A 23659-nucleotide genomic window follows, 5' to 3' on the forward strand; every position below is an offset into this window, starting at 1 on the left:
GGGCATGGGGAACGGGCGGGGGCGGGGTCTTTTCGGGGGGGTGGAGCCTGGGCGGATTGGGGCCTGGAGAAGCCGCCCTTGGCTCTTGGAAGGGGCGGAGCCAGGACCTCACCCTGTCCTAGCGGAGCCGGAAGCGCCAAGTGAGTGCGGGGCGGAGGACACATGCTTGCTGACCCTGTGCACTCAGGTGGAGGCGGTGGCTCCGGGTCCCGAAGGTCCAGTGGGCAGCTCCCCAGGTAGGGCCCAATCCGGGCCAGGGAAGAGGTACCCCTCCCCCCGCCCCGCCCATCTGTCCTGCCATCCGACCCTCGTTCCTTTCTGTCCGCGGGCCTGAGTCCGTCTCTAGCCATCAGAAGGGAGCTCAGGGGTGGAGGGGCCGGCCACATTTCGTCTCTCTCCGCGGCCCAGCGGCTGCGGACTCCCCGGACATCCAGAATGTTGGATCAGGAGAGAATGAGCTGCAACAGCCACTCGGGATGCTGGCCCAGCTTCACCCCAGGCTGAGTGTGTGACCTAGGGGAGGACACCCACCCTCTCTGGTCTGAGTGTCTTCAGTTGCAAAACAGGGTCTGACTCTTGCTGGGCCTGCCGTGAGCCTGGGCGGGTCAGCTGCAGTGTGGCCGTGAAGGCCGGTGAGGAGCTAGGGGTGGCGCTTTCTCCTTTCCAAGGCAATAGGAATGCTTATCCTCCTGCTCCTTCCGGGCTTAGGGTGGAGAGCCACACCTCTACGCCTCCCTAAATCTGGGAGCCCAGAAAGGCTGAGAGCTCAGACGTTGCTCTGGCTTCCCGGTGGTGGGGTTGTACACTGACCCAGGAGAACTGTGGGTATTCCCAGAGTGGGCTCTGAGGCTTGGGTACCCTGTGAGGCCTGCCTGGAGCCCACCTATCCACTTTGCAAACAGTGGGGGCCACCATCGTGCAGGGCCTTGAATGCCACATTAAGTCTAAACTCTCAACTCAGGGCAGGGGCAGTGTGTTGGAGCCTGACCTGTAGTGCCCTCAGGATCAGCCTGGGTGAGAGGGGCTGTCAGGATGCCAAAAAACGATGCTGCTGCTCATAGGTGATGCGTATGGGCATTGACTGCATGTTAGTGCTTTCCCTGAATTATGTCATTAATTACTCACGTATCTCTTATGTTGCAACTGAGGCTCAGAGAGGTGAAGTGACTTGCCCAAGGTCACAGCTGGTAAGTGTCAGGGAGGGGATTAGAACCCAGACAGTCTGGTGCCTCACCCACAGCGTCCGGTTGCCACCCAGGATCTAGGCATCTTGTAATAAAGCCTTGGCCTAGGACAGCAGGAGGAGAAAGGAGGGGCTGGATGTGCAGGAAATTGGGGGATAGGATTCAGAGGGCTCCGGATGGAGGGGTATCCTTGAGTCCTGAGTAATTCAGCTGACTGAGGTCCCTGGGGAGAAGATGAAGTGTTTGATTTTAGACACGTTAATTTGGGGTGAAGGGTGGTATAGGGGAGCCAAGTAGAAGTCTCTTTCATCTGGAGAAGACGAAGAAGGGAGACTGCGTCCTGGGGAGAGGAGGGGAGGGGAGCCCAGGGCTTGGCTCACAGGAGTCCCCCAGATGCTGAGCAGGCAGATGAGGGGGGGATCCACTTGTGGGGTAGGGGGGACAGGGAGAGGAATGAATTTGAGCCTCCTTGTGACATTAGGGCTGAGAAGGGTCTGAAAAATCAAAGCCTTGTTTCACAGAAGGGGAAACTGAGGCCAGCAAGTTGCTTGCCTGAGGACACTCCGTGGGTGGATCAGAGGTAGGACCCAGTGCCCCCTGGGGGCCATCTCTGCATTCAGCTTCTTCCACTACCTCAGTGGATCTCAAATGGGGGTAATTTTGTCCCCCAGGAGATATATAACAATGTTTGGAGACGATTTGGTTGTCACAGCTGGAGGGAGGTTGCTACTGGCATCTGGTGGGTAGAGACCAGGGATGCTGCTAAACATCCTACAATCCCTCCACCCCCAACAAGGAATTATCCAGCCCCAAATAGCAATGGTGTGAAGTTGAGAAACTCTGTACGAGGCTGAGCTGAGCCTGCCCCGCCCCAGCTCTTTTGCCCTCAGCAGGGCAGACAGCTCTGGCCTGGGCCTCCAGCAGGGCAGACCTTTGCCCCCATCCCCATCTCCCCTCCCATGCTTGCGCCTTCATTCCTGGAAACTTCTGGAGTCCTCTCCACTTTTCCTGGGCACAGTGGTCTAGAGTCCTGCCTACCACGTATCTGTTTTTGTCAGTCTGACTGTCTCAGACCTATTCACAGAGTTTGGTGTTGGGTAGGGAGAAACCAAAGTGAAAATTTTCACCTAGCATTTAGTAGGTGCCTAGCAGATAAAGTATTTATTAAATTTGAGTGACATTTTCAGAGTCCAAAGAGCTTCATTTTACCCCAAGTTTTCACTTTAGCAATTCCAGTTGTACTTTATGTTTGGGAAGCTGTGTTTCTCACAAGCTCCTGGGTGATGCTGACGCAGCTGGGCCATGGACCACATTTTGAGCGGCAAGGCATTACAGGCCGGTGCAGAGGTGGGCTGCAGGCCAGGCTGCCCTCTCTGCAGACAACTGTGGTGTGGTTTGGGGACCGTGGAGTGGAAGGAACCAGGGTATGGAGTCAGGAAATCAGGATATGAGTCATCACTCCCTCCCCCATCTGTGGCCTATTAGCTTAAAAGAGTTTGTGTAAGTCACTTAACTTCTTTGAGGGTGGTCTTGCCTGGCAGGTGGTCCTCTAGGGGTTTTGAGGTAGGGTCTGGGAGAAGGACGTATCTGTGGAGGTGGGATGGCCTGGGTCCTGGCAGCCAGAGGGGCCATAGGCCACTGGCCTGGCCAGCAGAGAAGGGGAGATGAGCTGAAGCTGGCAGGCAGGCACCGAGCCAGCGTGGAGGCAGCTCTCATTAGGGCCCTGGCTTTTCTTCGAGGTTGCCACAGCCTCCTGCTTCTGGCTCCCCCAGCTTTGCCTGGTGTGGGAGAGCTGGAGAAACTGGTCTGGCTGGGGGAGGAGGAACAGCTTTGATGGGCTAGGGGCCAGTCCAAGGCCTGAATGTGGGTCTTAGGGCCTGGCCTGCTGGGCTTGGGGCTGTGGAGTGGGGGTTGGGGCTGAGAACTATGGCCTGGTGACACTGGTATCAGGCTGTGGGCCATGGATGGACTTCCCACACATCCCAGGGAAACTGGGAAGGAGTTCAGAGTTTGGGGCCTAAAATCCTTTCACTCCCAGCTATAGAGGATGCCCTGCCTTGAGCATCTGACCCCAGGAATAGAACTGGGCAAAACTTTAGGTATCTGGGGTACCCCCACCCTTGGTTCCCCACAAATCAGCCATGATGGCCCAGAAACGTTCCTCCTAACTCCTAGGACCAGGAGGCAGCAAGACAGCTGAACCCATTTCTCAGATGGGAAAACTGAGACTCCCTTCTCCCCACTTCCTGGGAAGAGATTAGTCTTTAGGGCTGTCGCCCATTACCCAGCAGGGCCCTGGGCCTGATATACCATTGCACCCTAGGGAGATGTGCTGACCCCTTCCTGTTCCCACAGTTGGGCCATCCCAATGGTTCTCACCAGGGGTTCTGCAGCCACACAGGCCTGGGTTCGAATCCTGACTCCTCTCCTCACTAGTTGTGAGATCCTGGGCAAGTCACTCCACCTCTCTGAGCCTCAGTTGGCTTGTCCATAAACAAGAATAATGACACCTCCTCAGCCAGCCTCGCAGGTTGTTTTGAAGATGAAATGAGCCCTGCCAGTGAGCACCGTGGTCATTATCATTACTCATGGCATTTAGAGGCACAGGGCACCCCAGCTTGCCTTACCTGGGCCCTCATTTGACAGATGTGGAGATTGGCACTTGAAGAAGGGAGGTTGCTGTCCAAGAGTCCTGTGGCCAGTCCGTGGGCGAGCCGGGTCTAGAACCCACGTCTCCAGGTGCACCTCCCCTCCGGCAACTGCTAGGCATCTGTGAAGGCGCTCCGAGGGCGACTCCCCGTAAGCCTGGGGCCCCGGGGATCAGGCTGCAGAGCCTCCCCCCAGAGGGAGGTGGGCTGGGCCGTGGTCCCAACACCGCCTCCCTTTGCCAGCACCAGCCATGAACTACATGGGGCAGCTGGCGGAGACGGTGTTTGGGACGGTGAAGGAGCTCTACCGGGGCCTGAACCCGGCCACGCTGAGTGGTGGCATTGACGTGCTGGTGGTGAAGCAGGCAGACGGCTCCTTCCGGTGCTCGCCCTTCCACGTGCGCTTTGGCAAGCTGGGCGTCCTGCGGTCACGGGAGAAGGTGGTGAGTGCTGGCCAGCCGAGGGGACACTGCAGGGCGGGCTCTTGAAGCCATGGCAGCCACTGCAGTCCCAGGAGAAGACCCAGGCCTCTCTCAGTTGGAGATCTGTCCTCTGGACAGGCTTCCTTTCTTTTGTATTTTCTTTGAAAGGTTTGGGTTGGTTTGGGGTTTTGGTCCAAGAGGCTCCCCATTTCCCCTGGAAGCAGCATAGTGGGGCCGTCCCCGGTACTGGGGCCGTCACACCTGGCTCTAGCTTCCTAAGATCTTACCTGTGTGTTCCTGCTAAGTCGCTTCACCTGTGCAGATGGCTACGTTCTCATCTGCCTGGTGATGGCCGGATGATTTGGGGGAATTAAATAGGAACCGATAACATTCTCCCAGGGCCAGGTATGTGGGTGACACTCAAAGGTTAGTTCCTCTCCTTTGGGAAACCTGCGTGTCTTCACTGGGCTCAGGCGAACATGACTGAGATTTTTGTTAGCACCGAGGTCTGGTGTGTGGAAAGGGGTTTGGTGGGCCCAAATCCCCTTTATATTGGGGTGACTGTGAACTTTCCAGGATCCTAATAGGAAAGTGTGACCTTTTGGAGACAGTATAGCCAAATGGTTAAGAGCTGGGTTGTGGACTCAGACCTTCTGGGTTTATAGCCTCACTTGGCCACTTGCCAGCGAATTACTTAACCCCTCCAAGCCTGTTTCCTTGTCTATAAAGTGGGGATAATAATAGGAGCTACTGCAAGGGGTTGTGTGAAGATTAAACCACATAGTCTAGATGAAACACGACACTAAGTACCTAGGAAATGGTCATTCTTACCATTGTTCACGTAGTCAGCAAAGGTTCGGGTACTATCCTGGGGCTTGGGGACACAGCAGTGACAAGATGGATCACATCCTTGTTCTTATGGGGTGTGGGAGAGAGGAGCACAGAAACAAAGGCGTAAACAAGAATTCTGAGACAGTGATACCGTCAACAAAGCCTGGAGAATGGGGAAATATGGGAGGGAGAGGGGACGCAAGGCAGAGGGCAAGCTGAGACCCTCAGCGGGGTGCAGCCAGGCAAAGGTTGCGGGAGAGTTCCAGCAAGTGCAGCAGGGGGCAGCAGGGAGCAGGCGTCTCCAGGACCGGCTGGGAGGCCAGTGGAGGGAGCCTGGGAGTGTCTCTGCCCCACCACGTCCCGTTCCAGGTAGACATCGAGGTCAACGGCGAGCCGGTGGACTTGCACATGAAGCTGGGGGACAACGGGGAGGCCTTCTTCATCCAGGAGCTGCAGAGCGATGAGGTCAGTGCGCTGGCTCCTACACTGGTATCCCCTCTGGATGGGCCTTGGATTTGTCACTCTCCCCACCGCCCCCAGGAGTACCCCATCCTCAAGAGTCTGATACAGGGGCATCAGTTGGGGCTGGCCTCAGGCCCTTGTGATGTGCCGGCAGAGCCTGGGCAGAGGGTAGGTGGTAGGGAGGGCTGACTGTACTTCCCAGGAAAGTTTTCTCAGAAAGGACACTTGAGCTGGGCCCCTGAAGGGTGAAGAGGAGGCCTTTTGATTGTACCCCTACTGTATGCCAAACACTGTGTAGTGGACTCGGAAAATGGGTGACCCTGCCTTAAAGAAGGGTCCCAGTCTAGCCTTGGGAATGGACATGTAAACAACGGATGATAAGACTATTTGGTCATTGCTGTGAAGGGGGTTGGAACTGAGGCTGAGGATAGTCAGGGCAAGCTTCCTGGAGGAGGTGACGCCTGGCTGAGTCTTAAAGGTGAAGTAGGTGTGGGTGGAGAAGGGGATGAGAGGCTGATGCCCAGGTTCCCGCCTGGACAGTGTGGTTCATGCCGCACCCTGACCTGCATGCACCCTGGGACTGGGCCGCTTTCTGTTAGGGGGCTTTGAGGCCAGCAGCAGTTGCAAGGCCATGCTGCTACTGCCTCTGTCCAGCCTGCAGTCCTGTTTCCTGACTCCAAATGAGCTCACTCCACGGCCTAGGGCTCAGGCAGGGTTCAGAATGACTAGGGGGCATGGGTGGCCTCCCCAAACTATAGCCCCCTCAGCCCTGCCCCTGGTCTGCTCCATAGGAACACGTGCCTCCCCCCCTGTGCACATCACCCCTCCCTTGGGGGGGCCTGTCCGGGTTCCCCTTGGACTCGCAGCTGGGCACAGCCAGCGAGCCTGAGCCCGTCATGATGGGCATGGCCTCCACGGGGAGAAAGAAGAGGCGTCGCAGGAGGAAATCCAGGCGGAAGGAGGACGTGGTGGCAGTCGGTTCTAGTTCTGAGGAGCGGGAGGCAGGTGACGAGAGTGAGCTGTCCCTGCTGGAAAAGCCAAGGCTGGAGACCCCAGGGTATGTGGGGATGAGTGGGGGCCGAGGGTGTAGGGAAGCCAACTGGGGTTCAAGTGCTGTTTCCTCTGCTGATCCTGTGTGACCCTGGGCAAGGGCCTTGACCTCTCTGGGCTTTAGTTGCTTTACTTCCCCAAGCCCCTGACACCCAGGCTCCCATGTCCCGCCCAGGGTGCCCTGAACCGTCAGTGACTATTTCTTTCCCTGTGGCCCCTCAGCAGCGTCCAGTCGGAAGGGGAGTCCTTGCCGCAGCCCAAAGACATCTACGCCTTCTCCGATAGCGAGTGGCCGCCCCAGGCCAGGTGAGAGGCCAGGTGGGCTGAAGGCAGGGACTCAAGGCCAAGGTCTCAGACTGCTGTCTGTTTACATTTTTCTGATGAATAATGACATAGAACACATCTAATGTGTTTACTGGCCATTTGTATATTTCCTTTGTAAAGTGTTTATTAAAGTCTTTTGCCCATTTTTTTAATCATGGTAAAATACACATGACACAAAATTTATCATTTTAAGGTACACGATTCAGTGGCATTTAGTATTTTCATGATGTTGTGCAACCATCACCCCTATCTAGTTCCAGAACTTTTCATCCCCCTAAATGGAAACCCTATACCCATTAAGAAGTCACGGCCGTGCCCTTTTTTTTTAAACTGGATTGCCTTCCTATTATTGATTTGTAGGAGTTCTTTATATATTTATATATTCTTTATATATTCTGGATCCAACACAGGCATAAATATGTGTTGCAAATATTTTGTTCCCATGCTGGGGGGCGGGGGGCAGCAGGCTGGCTTGGGGGCCTCTGAGTTCTTGTTTCCTGCAGCTTCTCATTGGGTGGACTAACATCCCCTAAGAGTGACTCGGAGCTGGAGCTGCGGACCCCTGAGCCCAGCCCCCTGAGAGCTGAATCCCATATGCAGTGGGCCTGGGGGAGGCTGCCTAAGGTGAGTTCCTCCTTGTCACCCCTCATCCCTGCCTTTCAGGGGCTCCGTGGCCCCTGCAGGTCAGGAGTGGAGTGACTGAGACTTGGGCCACCTCCTTAAGGCTTCATGGGGTGTGGGAGGCAGGCCTTGCACTGGCCCACATCTTCCCCCACTTGTTTGAAGGTAACCAAAGCTGAGTGGCCCAAGGTCCCTGATGGCAGCACCTGGGCAGCCTCTCCTCCTCAGGGAGAGCCCAGCACCCCCTCCGTCTCTGTGGCTGGCGTCGACCCTTTGGGATCCCCAGTTCTGCAAACAGGGGCTGGCACTGACCTTCTTCAACTGGACACAGAGGCACCCGCTCTGGTGGGTCCCTCTCTCCCTGCCGAGAGAGAGGAAACCAAGACTCAGAGGTCCGGGGATGCCAGCCTCCTTTCTACCTCTAAATCACAGAGCTGGGCTGCTCTGGAGGGCCCAGTTCCCACCGGGCAGCCACAGGGAGTCTCCAAGAGGAAAGGTGAGTGATGGCTAAACTCCTCCCACTGCTTCCCTGGTCTCATGTTATCCTCTGGGTGGACTCTGGGACTTCAAGCACATTTTGAGCACCTACTGTGTGCCAGGCACTGTGCTTGGCACCATCCCTCGTGAGGCTCACAGTCAAGTGGGGCAGACAGATGACGCATGCATACACCAGGAAGAGCATGACGTAGGTGAAGCAGCACAGGATCATTGGCTGGGACGGAGGGCTATTTAAACCATGTGGCCTGGGAAGGCCTCTTTGAGTGGGTGATGTCTGAGCTGAGATGTGGATGATAAAGATCCAGCCAAGTGAGGATCAGGGCAAGAGAATTCTAGGCAGAGGGAACAGCATGTGTTAAGGCCATGAGGAGGGAGAGAGGTTTCATGTCTAGGAACCGAGGCAGCTGGTGTGTCTTGAGTGAGGGAGGGAAGAGGCTCCGGAGAGGAAGCCAGAAAGATGAGCAGAGGCTGGATCACTCTTAGCTCATGTGCTGGGGTTTATCCTACAAGCGCGGGAAGGCAGTAGGCCTGAACTGTCCCAATCGATAGTCACTGGCTATCTGTGGCTATTTAAAATTAAAATTAAATTAATTAAAATGAAATAACACTTAAAATTCCATTTCTCTGTCACATCACATTTTAAGTGTGCCCAGTAGCCACATGTGGCTGGCAGCTCCCATACTGGACAGTGCAGACCTAGGGCATTTCTGTCACTGCAGAAGGTTCTACTGAACCGCGCTGTTTTAGTGCATTCAAAGGAAAGAACACATACTGCTCACACTACTGAGCACATGTTCAGTCTACAGATGTCCCCTCCTCTGCCCTCAGGCTCCCTGAAGAGAAGCCAGCACCTGGGTCCCAGTGACATCTACCTGGATGACTTGCCCTCCCTGGATTCTGAGAATGCAGCCCTTTATTTCCCCCACAGGTGCCTGGGTTCTGGGTGCCTGGGTGTCTTGGGATTGGGGCCTGTGGGGCCAGGGATCGACTATCAAGGGCCTGGGAGGGGAGGGGAATACCTCCTTGTATTCATGTCACTGTTGGCCCCTTTACTCCCAGTGACTGTGGGCTTGGGACCAGGACGTGGAGTGAACCAAGCAGCCAGAAGCCCCTGGGGGACCTCAACCCTGAGCAGGAGCCAGAACCCACTCCAGACACAGTGGACACGATAGTGCTGTCCCTCTGTGGTGGACTGGCTGACAGCCGGGACATCTCCCTGGGTATGTTCAACTGTGGTCTGGGCCCTTCTGAGGGTTGGTACAGAGCCCAGGGCACTGGGGAGGGCAGGCAGGCCCCCAGAGGGTAAGGCAGCAGAGGTGTGAGGCTGGGCTGGGTGCCCCTGCCCTTCTCTGCCCTGTGGAGCCCACACTCAGCCAGCAAGGGCGGGGCATTCCCCAGACCCTGTGAAGCAAATGCTTCACGCTGAGCTATGACTTATCCTGTGAATCCAGGATGGCAAGTGCCTGGGTTGGGAATGGCAGGTGCAAAAACCACACGCCGGGAGGCGCCCTACTAGGTCAAAGACCCAACCTGCACGCGGCCTGGGTGGTAGAGCACTGCGAGCTGGAGAGGCTGGGGTAGCAGGTCATGTGGGATGTGTCAGCCTCACTCCTCACTCTCTGCCCTTGTGCCCAGAGAAGTTCAACCAGCACATCGTCTCCTACCAGGACCTCACCCAAAACCCTGGGCTCCTGGACGACCCGAACCTGGTGGTGAAAATCAATGAGAAGTGAGTGCCGGGCTGTGCGGCTGGCAGCCCAGAGAGTCACCCACCTTCCACAGCCTGTGGTTGCTACAGCCCTGACACCCCATTCTGTCTCTCCAGGCATTATAACTGGGCTGTAGCTGCCCCCATGATACTCTCCCTGCAAGCCTTCCAGAAGAACTTGCCCAAGGTAATGGTTGGAGCACCAATGGGCCTCCAAAAGGGGCCAGAGTCTTCAGGGAGGGGTCCTGGGACAGGAAGTATAGAGTGGGGAGAGATGGGTTTGGGGCTGACTGGCTGCAAGACCCTCTCTGGGAGAGGAGCCACAGGGCCCCTGAAGCCATGCCCCATGCTATGTGGACAGAGCCCCACCCTTCCTTGGTTTCCTGACATGGCTGAATCCTATTGGATTTGAACTTCAAAGCTCAGGGCAAAGCAGAGAGGGATACACATTCGACAGGGACACACCTTCAATGGGGTTTTTGGATCTGAGAGAGGGGGCGTGGGAGACAGAGGGCCCATCCCTCACCTTACCCCAGAACCTCTCCAGGCTGGGCTGCGGTGCTTGCTTGCTTTGTCAGCACACGTGGGTTGAGTACCTACTGTGTGCCAGGCACAGGCGGGGACAGTCCTGCCCTCATAGGAAGACAGGTGAATTTAAAATGCAACTGTGAGTATGTCCTGGGAAGGAGAGGTCCGGGGTGCTTTGAGAGCCAACAATAGGGGGGTTGGCTGAGTAAGTGTCCACTAGGCAGAGATCTGAAGGATGAGTAAGCCCTAAGCAGGCAAGGGGTGGGTCAGATGCTCGGAGGTGGGAAGGAACCCAGCCTCTTTAGTTCCTCCCAGAACCTCCCCACTGTGTGGACCCACCTCTCTGCCCCTCTGGGTGTGGTCCAGGGCCCCACCCTGGCCTGGCTCATTGTTCTCAGCTTGGTTAGACTTGCCCGAAGAGCATCACTAACCAGATGCTGACAGCTGATGCCTCCCTTTAGTGATGCTCAGCTCTATCCTCTGGCTGGCTCTGGGTCTAGGACCCAGAGCCTATGGGAAGGAAGAGGGACGCTCCCCTGCTTGGCTTTTCTCATGTTGCCTGGACATACCCACCACTTGAGGCCCCTGGGAGACTCCCCCAACCTGTTCCCAGCCCAAGTGAGCACCCTGGCTGACCCACCTTGAGCCCATGTCCTCCTGATTTGGGTTCTCCATTCTGTGTTTCTTGCAAGCTAATGTGTCTCCCAGGTAGGCCTGGGCCTGGGCTCTCCCTGGGGTCATCTAGCACAAATCCGATCAGCATTTTTCACAAGGTTGTGTTGCCCCCACCAGAACTGATGGTAACATGCAGAGAGGGAGATTGTTCATGAGATAGGATCACTAACCTTAAGAGTTGCCTATGTTGGTCTTGGAGGTTGAGGGGAATACTGGCTACAGATTGTCCTTCCTGCTGCCACTTGGTGGCATCATGCAGGGAGTACCAGATCTTGAGGAACTCTCAAAGCACTGCCTTCAGCTACTCTAGTAGGGTGACTGATCCACAAGATTGGGAGGCCAGGCCAAGGCTGGGCTAGAGCTAGGGGGTCAGAGCTGGGGTGGAATAGGGGTGGGCAGGAATGGTTCTTGGTGCCCCATGCTTGGCTCCACAAGTCATTGTTCAGAATCCCAGGATGAAGGTGAGTATGCTTCCTCAGCCTCCAGATGTTGATAGCACTTTGCTCTAAGGTCAGACCCAGACTCAGGCTCATGGGGACCCCAAGGGCAATGTAAGGTGGGTTTGCGGTCATGAAAAAATGCCATGGCCTTCATCTGCCCACAGAGCACCATGGACAAGCTGGAGAAGGAGAAGATGCCCCGGAAGGGAGGGCGGTGGTGGTTTTCCTGGCGACGCAGGGACTTCCCAGCTGAGGAGGTAAGTGGTCATGGTCACAGGGCGGGGCCAGCACAGGCAGGAGGTGGGGTTCACTATATGGATGTTCTTCCCACAGCGCAGTGCCCAGAGGGAGGAACCCACAGCCAGGGAGCGGCCAGGGTGAGTCGGATCTCCTGGCTGGGGTTCTGCAGCTGGAGCCAGAGTCTGGGGAACATGGCCATGGGGGCAGGGGCAGGTGTGGAGCCAACACCCCTTCTCCAGCCATGGTTCTTTGTCATTCCTCAATCACTTCTGCACCCCTTCTTTTTCCTGAGAACTGTCCCCATTTCACAGATGGGAAAACTGAGACCTAGAGAAGGTCCCACAGCCAAGAAATGGCAGAGCTGGAAGGGGTGCCCTGACGCCAGACCCAGACAAAGGGCTACTGTATTAAGTTGGGGGGGTACCCCTCTCCAGCAGGGGATTAGTGGCCTTTCTTCCTTTTTTCACATCTTAAGTGACCCAGAATGAAGGTTGGGTGGGGGGTGATCAACGACAGGCTGACTGAAGCCAAAGCAAGTGGGAGTGGGAATAATCCCTAAGACTCACTTCTAGATTTTTCAGGTAAATTTCTCCAAAGCAGGCACTGGCATCCTGGCTCTGGAGAGCGCACTGAGGCCTGGGAGCCCTGGGTCCTGGGTCCTGGCTCCGGCTCTGCTGGCATCTTTCTGGTTGCAGACTGCCAGGCTGCATCCTTATGTCAGCTACTACCCCCAAAATAGGTGGCACCTAGAGGGAGGGGTTTCTGATCCCCTGGGTGGTCTCTGGAGGGGTAGGGACAAGCCCCAGGCTCCTTGTGGCCTGGGCCGAGGGGTGAGCATCTACTGGGAGCGCAGGGCTTTCAGCTGGGGAAGGTGGCCTGAGAGCTGCGCTGCCCGCAGGGAGAAGACTGATGTCCTGAGCAGCGAGGATGACGCCCGAGACAGCCCTGTGATCTTAGAGGCCCCCTCCCCGCCACCCTTGCCTCCAGCCTACACTCCTACCTACAAGAAGTCTCTCCGCCTTTCCTCTCATCAGATCGTAAGTGTGTGCAGGAGCTCAGAGAATTCTGTCGCAGAGGCCCTCGGGGCCTGGCTTTATAGAGCCATGCATTCACCAAAGCCCAGAATCCATCCCCTTGGCAGTCCCTGTGATGACTTCTGCATGAATACCTCTGGGGGCAGGGGGCTCACTTCTTTTTTTTTTTTTAAAGATTTTTTTTTTTTCCTTTTTCTCCCCAAAGCCCCCCAGTACACAGTTGTATATTCTTCGTTGTGGGTCTTTCTAGTTGTGGCATGTGGGACGCTACCTCAGCGTGGTCTGATGAGCAGTGCCATGTCCGACCCAGGATTCGAACCAACGAAACACTGGGCCGCCTGCAGCGGAGCGCACGAACTTAACCACTCGGCCACAGGGCCAGCCCCGGGGGCTCACTTCTTTACATGCCAGCTCATTTTTCTGTCGGATGCTCACTGGAAAAGCCCTCTCTTATGTAGTCCTAAAATATCTGCCTGTAGTCGGTCCGCTGGCTCCGAGTCTGCCTCTGGAAGCTACACTAAAGGACTCAAATGCTGATGACAGACCCCAGGCCCCCTGAGTCAGATCTTTGAGCTAGTAACCAGTGGCTCCTGTAATAAGAATGTTTCCTTCCTGAGTGTGGCTCAGTGGTCAGGGAGGTGTCCAGGAGAGTCTGGCTGGCCTGGTACAGAGCAGCTGCCATCTGTGTGGTACCCAGGGGCTCACACTCAACGTGGGGTCAGCCAGGGCCTGATAGCCTTGGCCACTGGCTGTGGCTGAGAGCTGCCCTGGTCCTTCTCTATGGACCAAGGACAGGACTAGTTCTCTCTTTGAGGGGATGTCACAGGTACCCTAGCCCCAGGCAGTGAAGATCCCCACAGGGCCCCTTCTATGGAGTGGGCTGTCTCCCTGCCAAGAGCAGTGCCAGCCTTGGGGCTGACCTGAGAAATCTGGGCGAGGGCAGGGGCCAGGCTTTGTCTGTCAGCTTCATCCCGAAGGGGCACGAAGGGAGGTCAGGGCTCCTGTGCAGGCTACCCCAGCACCCCCTCACTTCCTCCTCGAGGGTGCCCTCTGCCCACGTGGATGTGTCTACGCATGGCTGTCTCTGAATTCAGGCAGGTTCTCTGGGTTAGGAGGAAGAGGAGAATGAGAGGCTCGTGGGGATCAAAGGCCACACGTGAGGGGGGGCTGTGGATGGCACTTGGCTGTGGTAGACCGCAACTCCCCCACTTTGCTTGGTCCCAGCGTTGCCTGAACCTGCAAGAAGGAGCCAACGATGTGGTCTTCAGCGTGACCACCCAGTACCAGGGCACCTGCCGCTGCAAGGCCACCATCTACCTGTGGAGATGGGACGACAAGGTGGTCATCTCGGACATTGATGGCACCATTACCAAGTGAGGCCCGGTTGGCCAGGGGAGAGAGGAAGGGCCTGGGGCCCTACCTCCCTCTGTGCTGGGTCAGGGGACACGGAGAGAGGCCCTCCTCTCCCGGTGGGCCATACTGGGGCTGCGGGCTGGGCCTCATCAGGCCCCATGCATGGAGCATGAGGGCCATGTGGCGCTGCCTCGGAATGACCCCTTCCTCTGTGGCTCTAGGTCAGACGCTCTGGGCCACATTCTGCCCCAGCTGGGGAAAGACTGGACGCACCAGGGCATCACCAGTCTCTACCACAAAATCCACCTGTGAGTGCCTGGGCTGAGGCTGGGGCTGGGGTCCAGGGAGGGAGTGACAGGACATCTCAGGCCACCCTGGCCTCTGCCCTGGGAAGCCAGGCTTGGGAACCAGCAAGGCTCACAGGAAGAAGCCCAGGGCATGTCCCTTGAGTGCTGAGACCCACCTACTGGTCCTCAGTTCTCCCGTGAAAGACCTATCTCCTGTGGTCTGGGACCTGAGTCTAACTGCTGGCTGTCATGCTGTAGAGGAAGCCTAGAGACTTCAAATCCTCGTCCACCCTGGTCCATCTGGGCCTCAGGACACTGTCCCTGTTCCTTCTATCTGGAACAGCTGCTGAGGCCACCTCTCTCAGGCCTGGCCCAGCTGTTCTCCCTAAGTCTCCTCCCCGCAAAGGCCTCTGGGTCTGAAGGCCAGAGCCCCAGTGTTGGGCTGAGCTGGCTGAAGCCAAAAGGGCACGGGGGGGGGCTGGCTGAACTCTGATGGCTCTGTACCTTCCCTGTCCACCACCCCCAGAAATGGGTACAAGTTCCTGTACTGCTCAGCGAGGGCCATTGGCATGGCTGACCTCACCAAGGGGTACCTGCGGTGGGTGAGCGAGCGGGGCTGCGGCCTCCCCAAGGGCCCCATCCTGCTGTCTCCCAGCAGCCTCTTCTCCGCCCTCCACAGGTAACCACCCCATACATAGCATAAGTCCATGGCCCCTTGGGGGGAGCAACAGGCCCACTGGCAGTCCAAACTGGGCCAGCATCAGGCCTCACTCTGGTGTCAGCTGGGTCACACTCCATGTCACCCGACCCTGCTGTCCTCTGATTGCTAACCCTCCTCGGCTCCCTTCCCTGCCGAGGCCCTGGCTGCCCCAGGGAGGTGATTGAGAAGAAGCCAGAGGTGTTCAAGATCGCCTGCCTGAGTGACATTCGGCAGCTCTTTCTGCCCCACGGACAGCCCTTCTATGCCGCCTTTGGGAACAGGCCTAACGTGAGTGTGTCCCCTCCCTATGGGCTGAGCCACCTCCTCCCCACCTCCTAGCCCACTGGCCTCTCCTTGTCCCCCACAGGATGTCACTGCCTACCGGCAGGTGGGTCTACCTGAATCTCGCATCTTCACAGTCAACCCCCGGGGAGAGCTCATCCAGGAGCTCATAAAGAACCACAAGTCCACGTGAGGCCCAACCCTGCCATGTGTCCCCCACGCCCTGCCAAGTTCCCAGACCCCAGCCTCTCCCTGGGCCCCAATTACCTCCCCAGTGGGGACTCCGTCCCTTGCTCCAGGCTTCCCAGCAGGATGGGGAGTCTCCGCCTGCTGACAGCTCGGGCTCTCAGTGCCGGCCTGGTTCTGCCTGTAGGTACGAGCGGCTTGGGGAGGTGGTGGAGCTCCTCTTCCCGCCTGTGTCCCGGGGCCCCAGCGCAGACCTGGCCAACCCTGAATACAGCAACTTCTGCTACTGGCGGGAGCCACTGACCACGGTGGACCTCGATGCCCTGGCCTGAACCTGCCCTGGCTGCCCCCTCTCCCTGGCCTGGCCCAGAACTGACTGGGTGTCCCAGGGCATAGGGGGTTGGAAGCTGGGTGCCACAGGGCCAACTCACCGAAGGGGAAGAGGGGGCTGCAGGCTGGTTGGCAGCCACCGAGACCACCCCCCCAACCCTGCACCGTCCTATCTCCTGCCTCTGACAGCTGCTCCAGGCCTCAGCATGGCCCTGGCCTGTAGCAGTTAAATGATTGTCACCTGGGCCCTTGCAGGGTTCCCCATGCCCTTGATGTCTCTGTCCCTGTCACCTTGCCTCAACTCCTGATAGGACAGACAGAAGAGGGAGGCCCCACTGAGGCCTGAGGCCTGTGTGCACAGGGCGGCAGCAGTGGGGAGGGGTTTGGTAGCATCTGGGAACAAGATAATGCTCCCCACTCCCTTTGGGGAGTCTAGACTGTGCCCTCTGAAGCCAGACCCTTCCCTAGCTCTGGCCCCTCCCCATAGCTCTTGAGCTAGCCATCACTGCTCTCCGTCGCTGGTACCTCAGCACATCCCAACCCCACATATGCAGTGCTCCTCCGACATCTGGGGAGGGGGATTCTGGGGCAGCTCGAGGGCAGAGGGAGTGGCTCCCACTTGGCCTAGCCTGTGCCCAGCTGCTGGCCCTGTTCCCCTCATCACCAACCCTGCCAGGGTAGGGGGGGGTTGACACCCCTGCCTTTCCCTAGCCTTTGCCAGTCAATTCAATGCCCACACAGCTGCTGAGGGGCCTCCTGCCCAAGGAGCTGTGGGAAGCAGGGCTGACACCCCACGCAGCCCTCCCTCCCACTGTCTTTGGGGAAGAAAGTACCTTTAGACCGGCTAAAAGCTTTAATCCAGGCCTGCCCTCCCCCAACAGCACAACGGTGGAGGGCAGAACACTACACGTCGAGAAACCAGAAGGCAGGGTTACAGGGACCTGCAAAGAGCACAGGAGGGCCTGTGCTGCTGTGGGGAAACTGAGGCCAAGAGCCTCAGCAGAGATGACATCAGGGTTTCTGGGAACTGCATGGGCTGGATGAACACTTGTCCTTTCAGGTTGCCCCTTGGTGGCGTCATACCTGAATTTCTCACCACTTCATGAACATCCAGGCGGGACTGGGGTTTTACAAGGATGTTGGAAACTCAGCCTGGAGCCCTTTCTCTCCAGCTGTGGCCTCCTGCCCAGGGTCTGGCCTCATTCAGGCCATGACATACACGATGACTGCTCTCTGGAGAGAGGCCCTAACCTGTGGGGGTGGAGTTACCCCCAAATGGAAAGAAGAGGACTGTGTGGGGAGTACAGTGCCCTGACAACATCTTTGGGGAGGGAAGGAAAAGCATAAACTGGGGCAGGGTCTCCAAACAGATGGCCTGGACCCCATCCTTTCTTCTGGGTTCTAAAGCTGCCTAAGCCCTCACCCAAGGGGAGGATCAAAAGGAATAAAGAGCACTCTGAGCTGAGACCTTGTGTTTCTGTCTGTCCTGAAGGACCTGTGGGGCAATGGACACCTCTGGTCCTTGGTTCAGAAACAGTATCCATGAAGCTGCCAGGTGTGAGGACAGTGCCAGAGGGCAGCACCTTCCTGCAGAGACTGAGCCCAGATGGCTGGGGAGAGAAGTCGGGGACAACGGGACCAAAAGCCTCCCCAGGCCAGAGGCTATTGCCTGCAGGCGAAGGGAGCTGCGGGCAGACCACGGGCTAAGAATGGACCTGTAGGTCTTTGCACAGGTGCCAACTCTGGTGTATCTGCAGAAGAGCAATTTGCAGACTGGATTGAGGTTTCTTAGGTCCACCCTGGCCCTCAGACATGATGTACTTGCCCTGAGTGCTTTCCTGAATTGTCCAGTTGGTGCAGCACTGAGCATGGATATTGGTGCCTGGGACAGTCACATGGAGCTGAACCAAGACTATTCCTTCAAGGGCCTCTGAAGTGGCATCCATGCTGGCCAGGGGAGGCTTGGAGGCATCATCTGGGCTCTGGGGTGATGTCCCCAGGGTTGGTGGGATCTGGGGGTTGGGTCCTGTCCAGCCAGCCTAGTCAGCCTGCCCTGGCCGTGCCTGCTCAGCTAGCTGGGCCTGGCAGTCCAGTAGGTCATCTCGGAGGCGGGCGATGTCCTGTGCGTGCTGGGCCAGCGTACGATTCAGCTGGTCCACATGGCCCCACAGGCCCTCCTTGGGCCTAAGTGACTCAGTGGGCAAGCTGTCCAAGCCTACAACCAGCAGGCTCAGCTTCCCACACACACTCTCCACTTGGGCCACCCTCTGGTTGAAGTGGCCCACTGCATGCTGGAGTTCCTGGGCTGTGTCCTGGCAGCGGCTTAGCCCACCGGCCACATGGGCCACACCGGCCTTGAGTTGTTCCAGCTCCCCCCTCAGGCTCAGGACCTGCCTGTGGCCAGCCCGAAGCCGTGAGCCTTGGCTGCTGACCTGCTCCTGGATGGCGTGGACCTCGGCCTCCACCTTGCGTTCCCGCTCGTCCAGAGATGTGTTGGCAGCCATGAAAGCATCAGAGTACTGACTGACAGAGTCACTGAGGCCTGTGAGTGACTTGCTCACAGAATTCAGATTGACCTTAAGCAGGGTGATCTCACCTTGGAGTGAGCTGCCTGTTGCTTCTGCCAGCTGCCCCTGGACCTCGGCCACAGTGCCATTGAGCTGCTGGAGCAGGGCTGTGTGGCTGGCTACCTGGCGTAGGAGGGCCTCGCTCCGGCTCTGCCAGGCCTTCACCTCTGCCACGAGGTTGTCCAGGATGGCTGAGGTGGTGCTGGGGGTGCACGAGGTCTCCAGGGAAACCAGCCGTTGTTCCAGTACGGCCAGCTCTGTCTGCACCAGGGGTCGTGCCGACCTGCCTGGTGGGGTGCTGTCATGGCTTAGCTCCCCAGCCAGTGTCATCAGGCGCTCCTCCAGGCTCTGCACACGCTCTTCCAGCATGGTCCTGAAGCCACGCACACCCCATCCCCGCTCCTCCATTCCAAGACAGCAGCCCCTCACTCCACTCTCCGACCCATTGAGGGTCTCCAGGCCCTCAAGCAGCCCACCCACACCCCCCTCGAGCATGGCAGCAGAGAGCCGCGTGAGCTCATCCCTGGTGGGGGGGCCATGGCCCCTTTGGGTCTCTGTGATTGCCTGCAGGTTCCTCTCAAGGTTGTCCACACGGGCACTGATCAAGGCCAGCTGGCTGCAGCAGCTGCCCCCGCCAGCCACACTCAGACCCTGGAGCCGGGTACCCAGCTGGGAGAGTTCCTGGCGCAGAGCCAGCTCCCTGCCATCCAGGCTCTGGTGCAGCCTCCGGCTGGCCGCCTGGCCCTCCTCGCACTGCTGCCGGACCTCCTGTACCCGCAGGTCGCACGCACTCTGAACACCTTGTAGCTTCTGCTCGAAGCCGTCCAGCAGGCTCCCCCAGAGTCGGTGCAGCCGTCGGTCCACGTATTCGTCCAGCAGTGCCAGGGAGGTGAGTGGAGATGGGGGGGCCTCCCGCAGCCGCTGCAGGTGAGCCTCGTGGCCAAGGGCCAGCCCGTGCACCTCGTCCAGCAGCTGCACCTTGGTCCGGAGCGTGTTGCTCACCTCCGTCACCTTGCTCAAGATCTCGTCCAGGGGAGGTGTGAGTGGCCGTCCAGCTCTGTCTCTAGGGTTCACAAACCCCTCGGGGATGACCCCAAAGCCCACAGGGACAGCAGGAGCCCTGGGGTTACCAGTCATCCTGTTGCGGTCTTCATGGCTGGCCACCAGGCCGCTGAGGGTACCATACGCTTGTGCCAGGCGCTGGACATCACCCTCCAGGCGTTCCAGCCGCTCCCCAAACAGCCCGGGGCCTTTCCTTCCTGGGAATGAGGAGGCAAGAAGCCCGGGGTCATCACTGGCCTGGCTCTCAGCTTGTCCTGTTGCCAGGCCACCCAAGAGAATTTTTTCTAAGCTGACCTTCTGGCAGGGCACAGCTTCCTCAGCTTTGGGAGGGGGCCCTGGGGGCCCAGCCTCATGCCCAGCATGAGCTGCATCTTCTCCAGCCCTGCCAGAGCTCAGCCATCCTGGGTCAGTCCCCTCCCCACCTCCCCCAAGAAACCCCATCAGCTTGGAAGGGTCCCTACAGGCAGACTCACCGTGGGGGCTGGGGGCTGCTCTGCTAGAAGGAGGGGGCCTGGGACCTGGGCCCAGATGCCCAGAGGGAATCTGGGGCTCAGGCTCTGGCTGGGGTGGGGTGGTCTCGTGGTCCGTGAGGTGCTCGGGGCAGCCTTCTCCAGCGAGGCCGGGGCAGCAACGCCAGGCGAGGTCCGTCACTGTCTTGTAGCCAACCTTGTATTTGGGTCTGAGTACTGCACGGTACCTGGACCGGGGATGGGGAGAAGGCAGAGCCCTGTACCTGTGGGCTGAGCCTCTTGCCTCCTGGCAGGTGCCCTTGCCCCCTGGCTGGTATTCAAGGCCACTCTCAGACACTTGCATAAGGTCTAAATGTCTCGTCGCCTCCATAACACCGCCAGCATTTTTCCTTTTTCTGTGCTTAAGGTGATGGGGTGGTGGGGTGGAAGTAGGCCTTGCAGAGGCTCAGAGATGGGTCAGGGGAGGGCGCAGGTAGAGGCCCCAGCCCCTCCTGTTTGCTTGGGGAGAAGGCTAGCAGGGATTTAGCCCCAACACTCCCAAGACCCCTGGACCCCTTCTGGCTCATACTACCATCAGAAATTCCACTCTGGCTTTGGTGGGACCTTGAAGAATTCTGACAAAACCCCAGCCCCTCTCCTATGGGTGGGTGAGGGGTACTGCACCAGAGCTGAGGCAGGCAGCCCTTCTCACTGCCTGGGGGCCACTCTTGGCTCCCAGCAGCTCCCCTTAGTTCTCCCCGCTCCTCCTTAGTCTACTCTGGGAACCCGGCTCTGCTCACGGAGGCTGGCTGTAGGGCACCTCTGATTTTGAGCATAGAGGGGAAAACCCAGGGGGGCAGGGCAGTGCTCACCATGGGCCACTCCCTCACCTGTTCAGCCATGTACCTGTTCACCCAACAACACACTGGAGCAAACAGGTTTGTTTTCAGACATGCGCTTGAACCTCTCCAAGTACAGACCTGTGCATCACACATGTGTGCAATACTACAAGTCCTCACAAAGCCCCACCTGTCTGGCCAAACCCCGACAATCTGGCTTCCATTCCCTCACCCCTGGCCTGCCTTCTCCATGGTCACCACAGCCCTCCCTGGGCCTGCACCCTTTGGCATCAACCATTGCCAGTGCGGCCCTCTGCTCTCCCCATCTCCCCTCCTCCCCTACCCCCTTTTGCCTTTGCTGCTTCTTCCTTGCCTGTGCTGCCTCTCCCTGGGAACCTCCCCTGGTCCCCGCTGTGGGCTCCAACCTGAGCTGCCCTTGACTCTTCCCTGGCCCCCTCCATCTAGCCTGTGTGGGGGCTAGGGTAGCTCTTTGGAGTCCAAGGAGTTCCAGCCCTTGTGGATGGAGTTGGCTGCTCCCAGCTGAAGGCAGGCCTGGGGCTTGTGCCCAGGGATTCCGAGTGGGCGAGATAGGGGTGCACTCACGTGACTGTCCCGGGGCACTTGGGCCCCCATCCACACTGCCGGTACTCAGCCTTTATGTAGCTCTCTGCTCCCTCCTGTAGGACACAGGTCACATTCCTGTGCACCACGTAGGCACAGAGGGCCCTGCAGGGGAGAATGGCATCCTTGAACCACATGGCCAGGGCCAAGCCAACTGAGGCTCTTGCTCCCCCTCCCCCATCTGTGGGCCTCAGCAGACCAGACCCCCATCTCTCTTCTGCCCCTTCTCCTTGTTCCTGGGAACGAGGACCCCTGGCCTGGGCTCCAACCCCACTGCTACTCTCTCCAATCCCAGCTTCCATAGTGGGTTGGTCACTGGGCTACGATTATACTGAACCAGGAGCCTGGAGTGGCTGCCCTTCCCATCGTCTGATCTCTGCTCTCCCTGCCTGGAGAAGAGGCCCACCCTGGGCTGCCCCTCAAGCACCTGCCACATTCCCCAACCTCCTCCAACTCCTTCACTGCCTCTCAACTCCTTATCTTGGTATTGAGGCTTCTGAGATCCCAGGTTAGTCTTTGCGACCACACTTCTCCTTCTTCCCTTGACTGACTCCTGGGGAAATGCATCCACCCTGTAGTTTTCTGGCCCCTGCCTCTGCTTCTGGTTGCTTATTCTCAGATTGCTTCTTGTACTGCCTCCTCCAGGAAGCCTGCTCTGATGTGCCCAGGCCCACTGAGTGTCAGCTATGGGCTGGACACTCTCTTCCTACAGTATTTCTCAAATTCAGTTACAGTACAAATTTGGCAGCACCCCAGGCAGAGCCCCTAACTCACCTGACAGACCAGTTCACAAGCCCCTGCCTGCTAAACACCAGAAGCTGAGGCAGGGGAGGGCCAGCAGCCCCCCTCACAGGCCACAGGGGCCGGGAAGGCGGCTGCCTGGCATAAGCTGACCACCTCTGGACTGCTGTTGGGCCCTGGAGCCACAAGACGGACCCCAGACCCAGGGGCCCCCACCAGCTCTGCGGGCCCAGCCACACTGGGGCTCTCAAAGGGTTCCTGGGGCCGGGCTGACTGAGGGAGTGGGCGGGCTTCGGGCGCATGGCTCCATCGCCTACCTGGCGGGGCAGGGGAGGGATGGGAGGCCCCGGCGCGGGAGAGGGATGTGGGCCCGCGTGCTCCGTGCGCGGACCGCCTTCCCTCCTCTCCCTCCACCTGGTCCGCTGCGCCCGGAGTTTGCACACAGCGCAGCTGGAAAATGTTACTTCGCTGGAAAGGTTTCCGCGGGCACTGCCAGGATCCCAGCCGCCGCGCCAGGCCCCCTCGGCTTATTTTCTTCGCCAGTCCCGCAGCCTCCCGGAGCGTGGGGCGCCCGCCTGGCCGGGGGCTCGGCCCGGGCACCGCCCCCTCTGCGCCGCGGCCTTGGGTGCCCGGCGCCTCGCCGCCCCCGCGCGCGGGCCAGGCAGGTGGGAGCCGCGCCGCCCGCGCCCCATCCCTCCCGCTTCCCGCCCGCGGCGCGGCCCGCGCTTACTTGTGCGGCCCTGGGCGCAGCCGCGGGCGCCATCCCGTCGTGTAGAGGCTGTAGCGGGAGGCACCGGGCGGCGCGGGCCGCGCGAGAAGCGGAGTGCCCTTGGCCTGCGCCCCCGAGAGCAGCGCCGCGACGGCGCACAGCCAGACCGGCAGGCGGCGGCGGCCCATCGCGGCCCCGGGTCTCCACCTGGCCCCGCGCGGGAACCCCCGCCGGGTGTCCGCCCGCCGCTCGCCCGCCCGGGTCCCGCCGCCAGTTGCGGCCCCCGGAGCTCGCTGGCCCGGCCGCCTGGCGCTTCGCAGCGGCTGCGTCCCGCGGAGTGGCCGGCGCTGCTCGCGGCTGGGGCCGCGGAGGGGAGGCGGGAGGCGGGCTCTGCGCGGATTAGCATAAACTTGGGGCCGCGTCGCTCTCCTCCGCCAGCCCCCTCTCCGCCGCCAGCCCCCCGCCCCAGCTCTGAGCTGACGCCCGAGGGGCCGCCTGCAAGCAAGAGGTTAAGAAGGGAGCAGCCCCGAAGTGGCAGGGGCGCAGGCCGTCGCGCTGTGGGAGGCCCCAAAACACACCCACCCACCGCCGTCACCCGCATGCACCGGGCGAAAGGCAGAGACAGACCGCTGGAGCAGGCCGGGGCGCGGGGCTCTCCAAGAGCTGCCCACCGCAGGACACACAGTGGTCTTAAAAGCCGGTGTGCGCCCGGGGACCGCGGTCCAGGGCTCTGGAGCTGAGATGACCGTGTTTTGGGGCGCGCCTGCAACACCTCCCCAGCCACCTCCTTGGAATAGGCCCCAGACCGTCCCCTGTTGGCTAGCTCTGCCTCCTTTTCACCGTCATTGTCTGGAGGTGCCCGCCACAG

The 23659-nt window shown here is 59.1% G+C and overlaps 2 protein-coding genes across 17 annotated transcripts; one reads left to right on the top strand and one right to left on the bottom strand.

The window, feature by feature from the left end:
• Nucleotides 1-28: 28 nt before the first annotated feature.
• On the top strand, nucleotides 29-17268 carry LPIN3 (lipin 3). Of its 15 annotated transcripts, none has more exons than XM_070589239.1 (21): nucleotides 29-140; nucleotides 3831-3983; nucleotides 4076-4275; nucleotides 5455-5550; nucleotides 6339-6604; nucleotides 6820-6903; nucleotides 7425-7545; nucleotides 7708-8038; nucleotides 8869-8968; nucleotides 9100-9260; nucleotides 9676-9769; nucleotides 9866-9935; nucleotides 11556-11648; nucleotides 11725-11768; nucleotides 12530-12668; nucleotides 13890-14038; nucleotides 14240-14326; nucleotides 14832-14984; nucleotides 15179-15293; nucleotides 15373-15476; nucleotides 15661-17268. In XM_070589239.1, the coding sequence occupies exons 3-21, from the start codon at nucleotides 4084-4086 to the stop codon at nucleotides 15803-15805; spliced, it is 2544 nt and encodes an 847-aa protein (XP_070445340.1). In that variant the 5' UTR covers nucleotides 29-140; nucleotides 3831-3983; nucleotides 4076-4083; the 3' UTR covers nucleotides 15806-17268. The 15 variants fall into 15 exon arrangements, 12 of the variants coding, with proteins under 12 accessions (XP_070445340.1, XP_008535446.1, XP_008535433.1 ...); XM_008537211.2 differs by having other exon boundaries at nucleotides 50-236; XR_011531107.1 differs by having other exon boundaries at nucleotides 66-140; nucleotides 13890-14003.
• Nucleotides 16638-23289, bottom strand: EMILIN3 (elastin microfibril interfacer 3). 2 transcript variants are annotated; one of them, XM_070589247.1, is made up of 4 exons: nucleotides 22813-23289; nucleotides 21324-21446; nucleotides 19906-20129; nucleotides 16638-19629 (listed from the first exon to the last, which is right to left on the bottom strand). In XM_070589247.1, exons 1-4 carry the CDS (start codon nucleotides 22977-22979, stop codon nucleotides 17843-17845), a joined length of 2301 nt encoding a protein of 766 aa, XP_070445348.1. In that variant the 5' UTR covers nucleotides 22980-23289; the 3' UTR covers nucleotides 16638-17842. The 2 variants fall into 2 exon arrangements, with proteins under 2 accessions (XP_070445348.1, XP_008535540.1); XM_008537318.2 differs by lacking the exon at nucleotides 22813-23289 and having other exon boundaries at nucleotides 21324-21772.
• Between the last annotated feature and the right edge of the window lie 370 nt (nucleotides 23290-23659).

Source organism: Equus przewalskii, chromosome 21 (genome assembly GCF_037783145.1).
Source record: "Equus przewalskii isolate Varuska chromosome 21, EquPr2, whole genome shotgun sequence".
Lineage (NCBI taxonomy): Eukaryota > Metazoa > Chordata > Mammalia > Perissodactyla > Equidae > Equus > Equus przewalskii.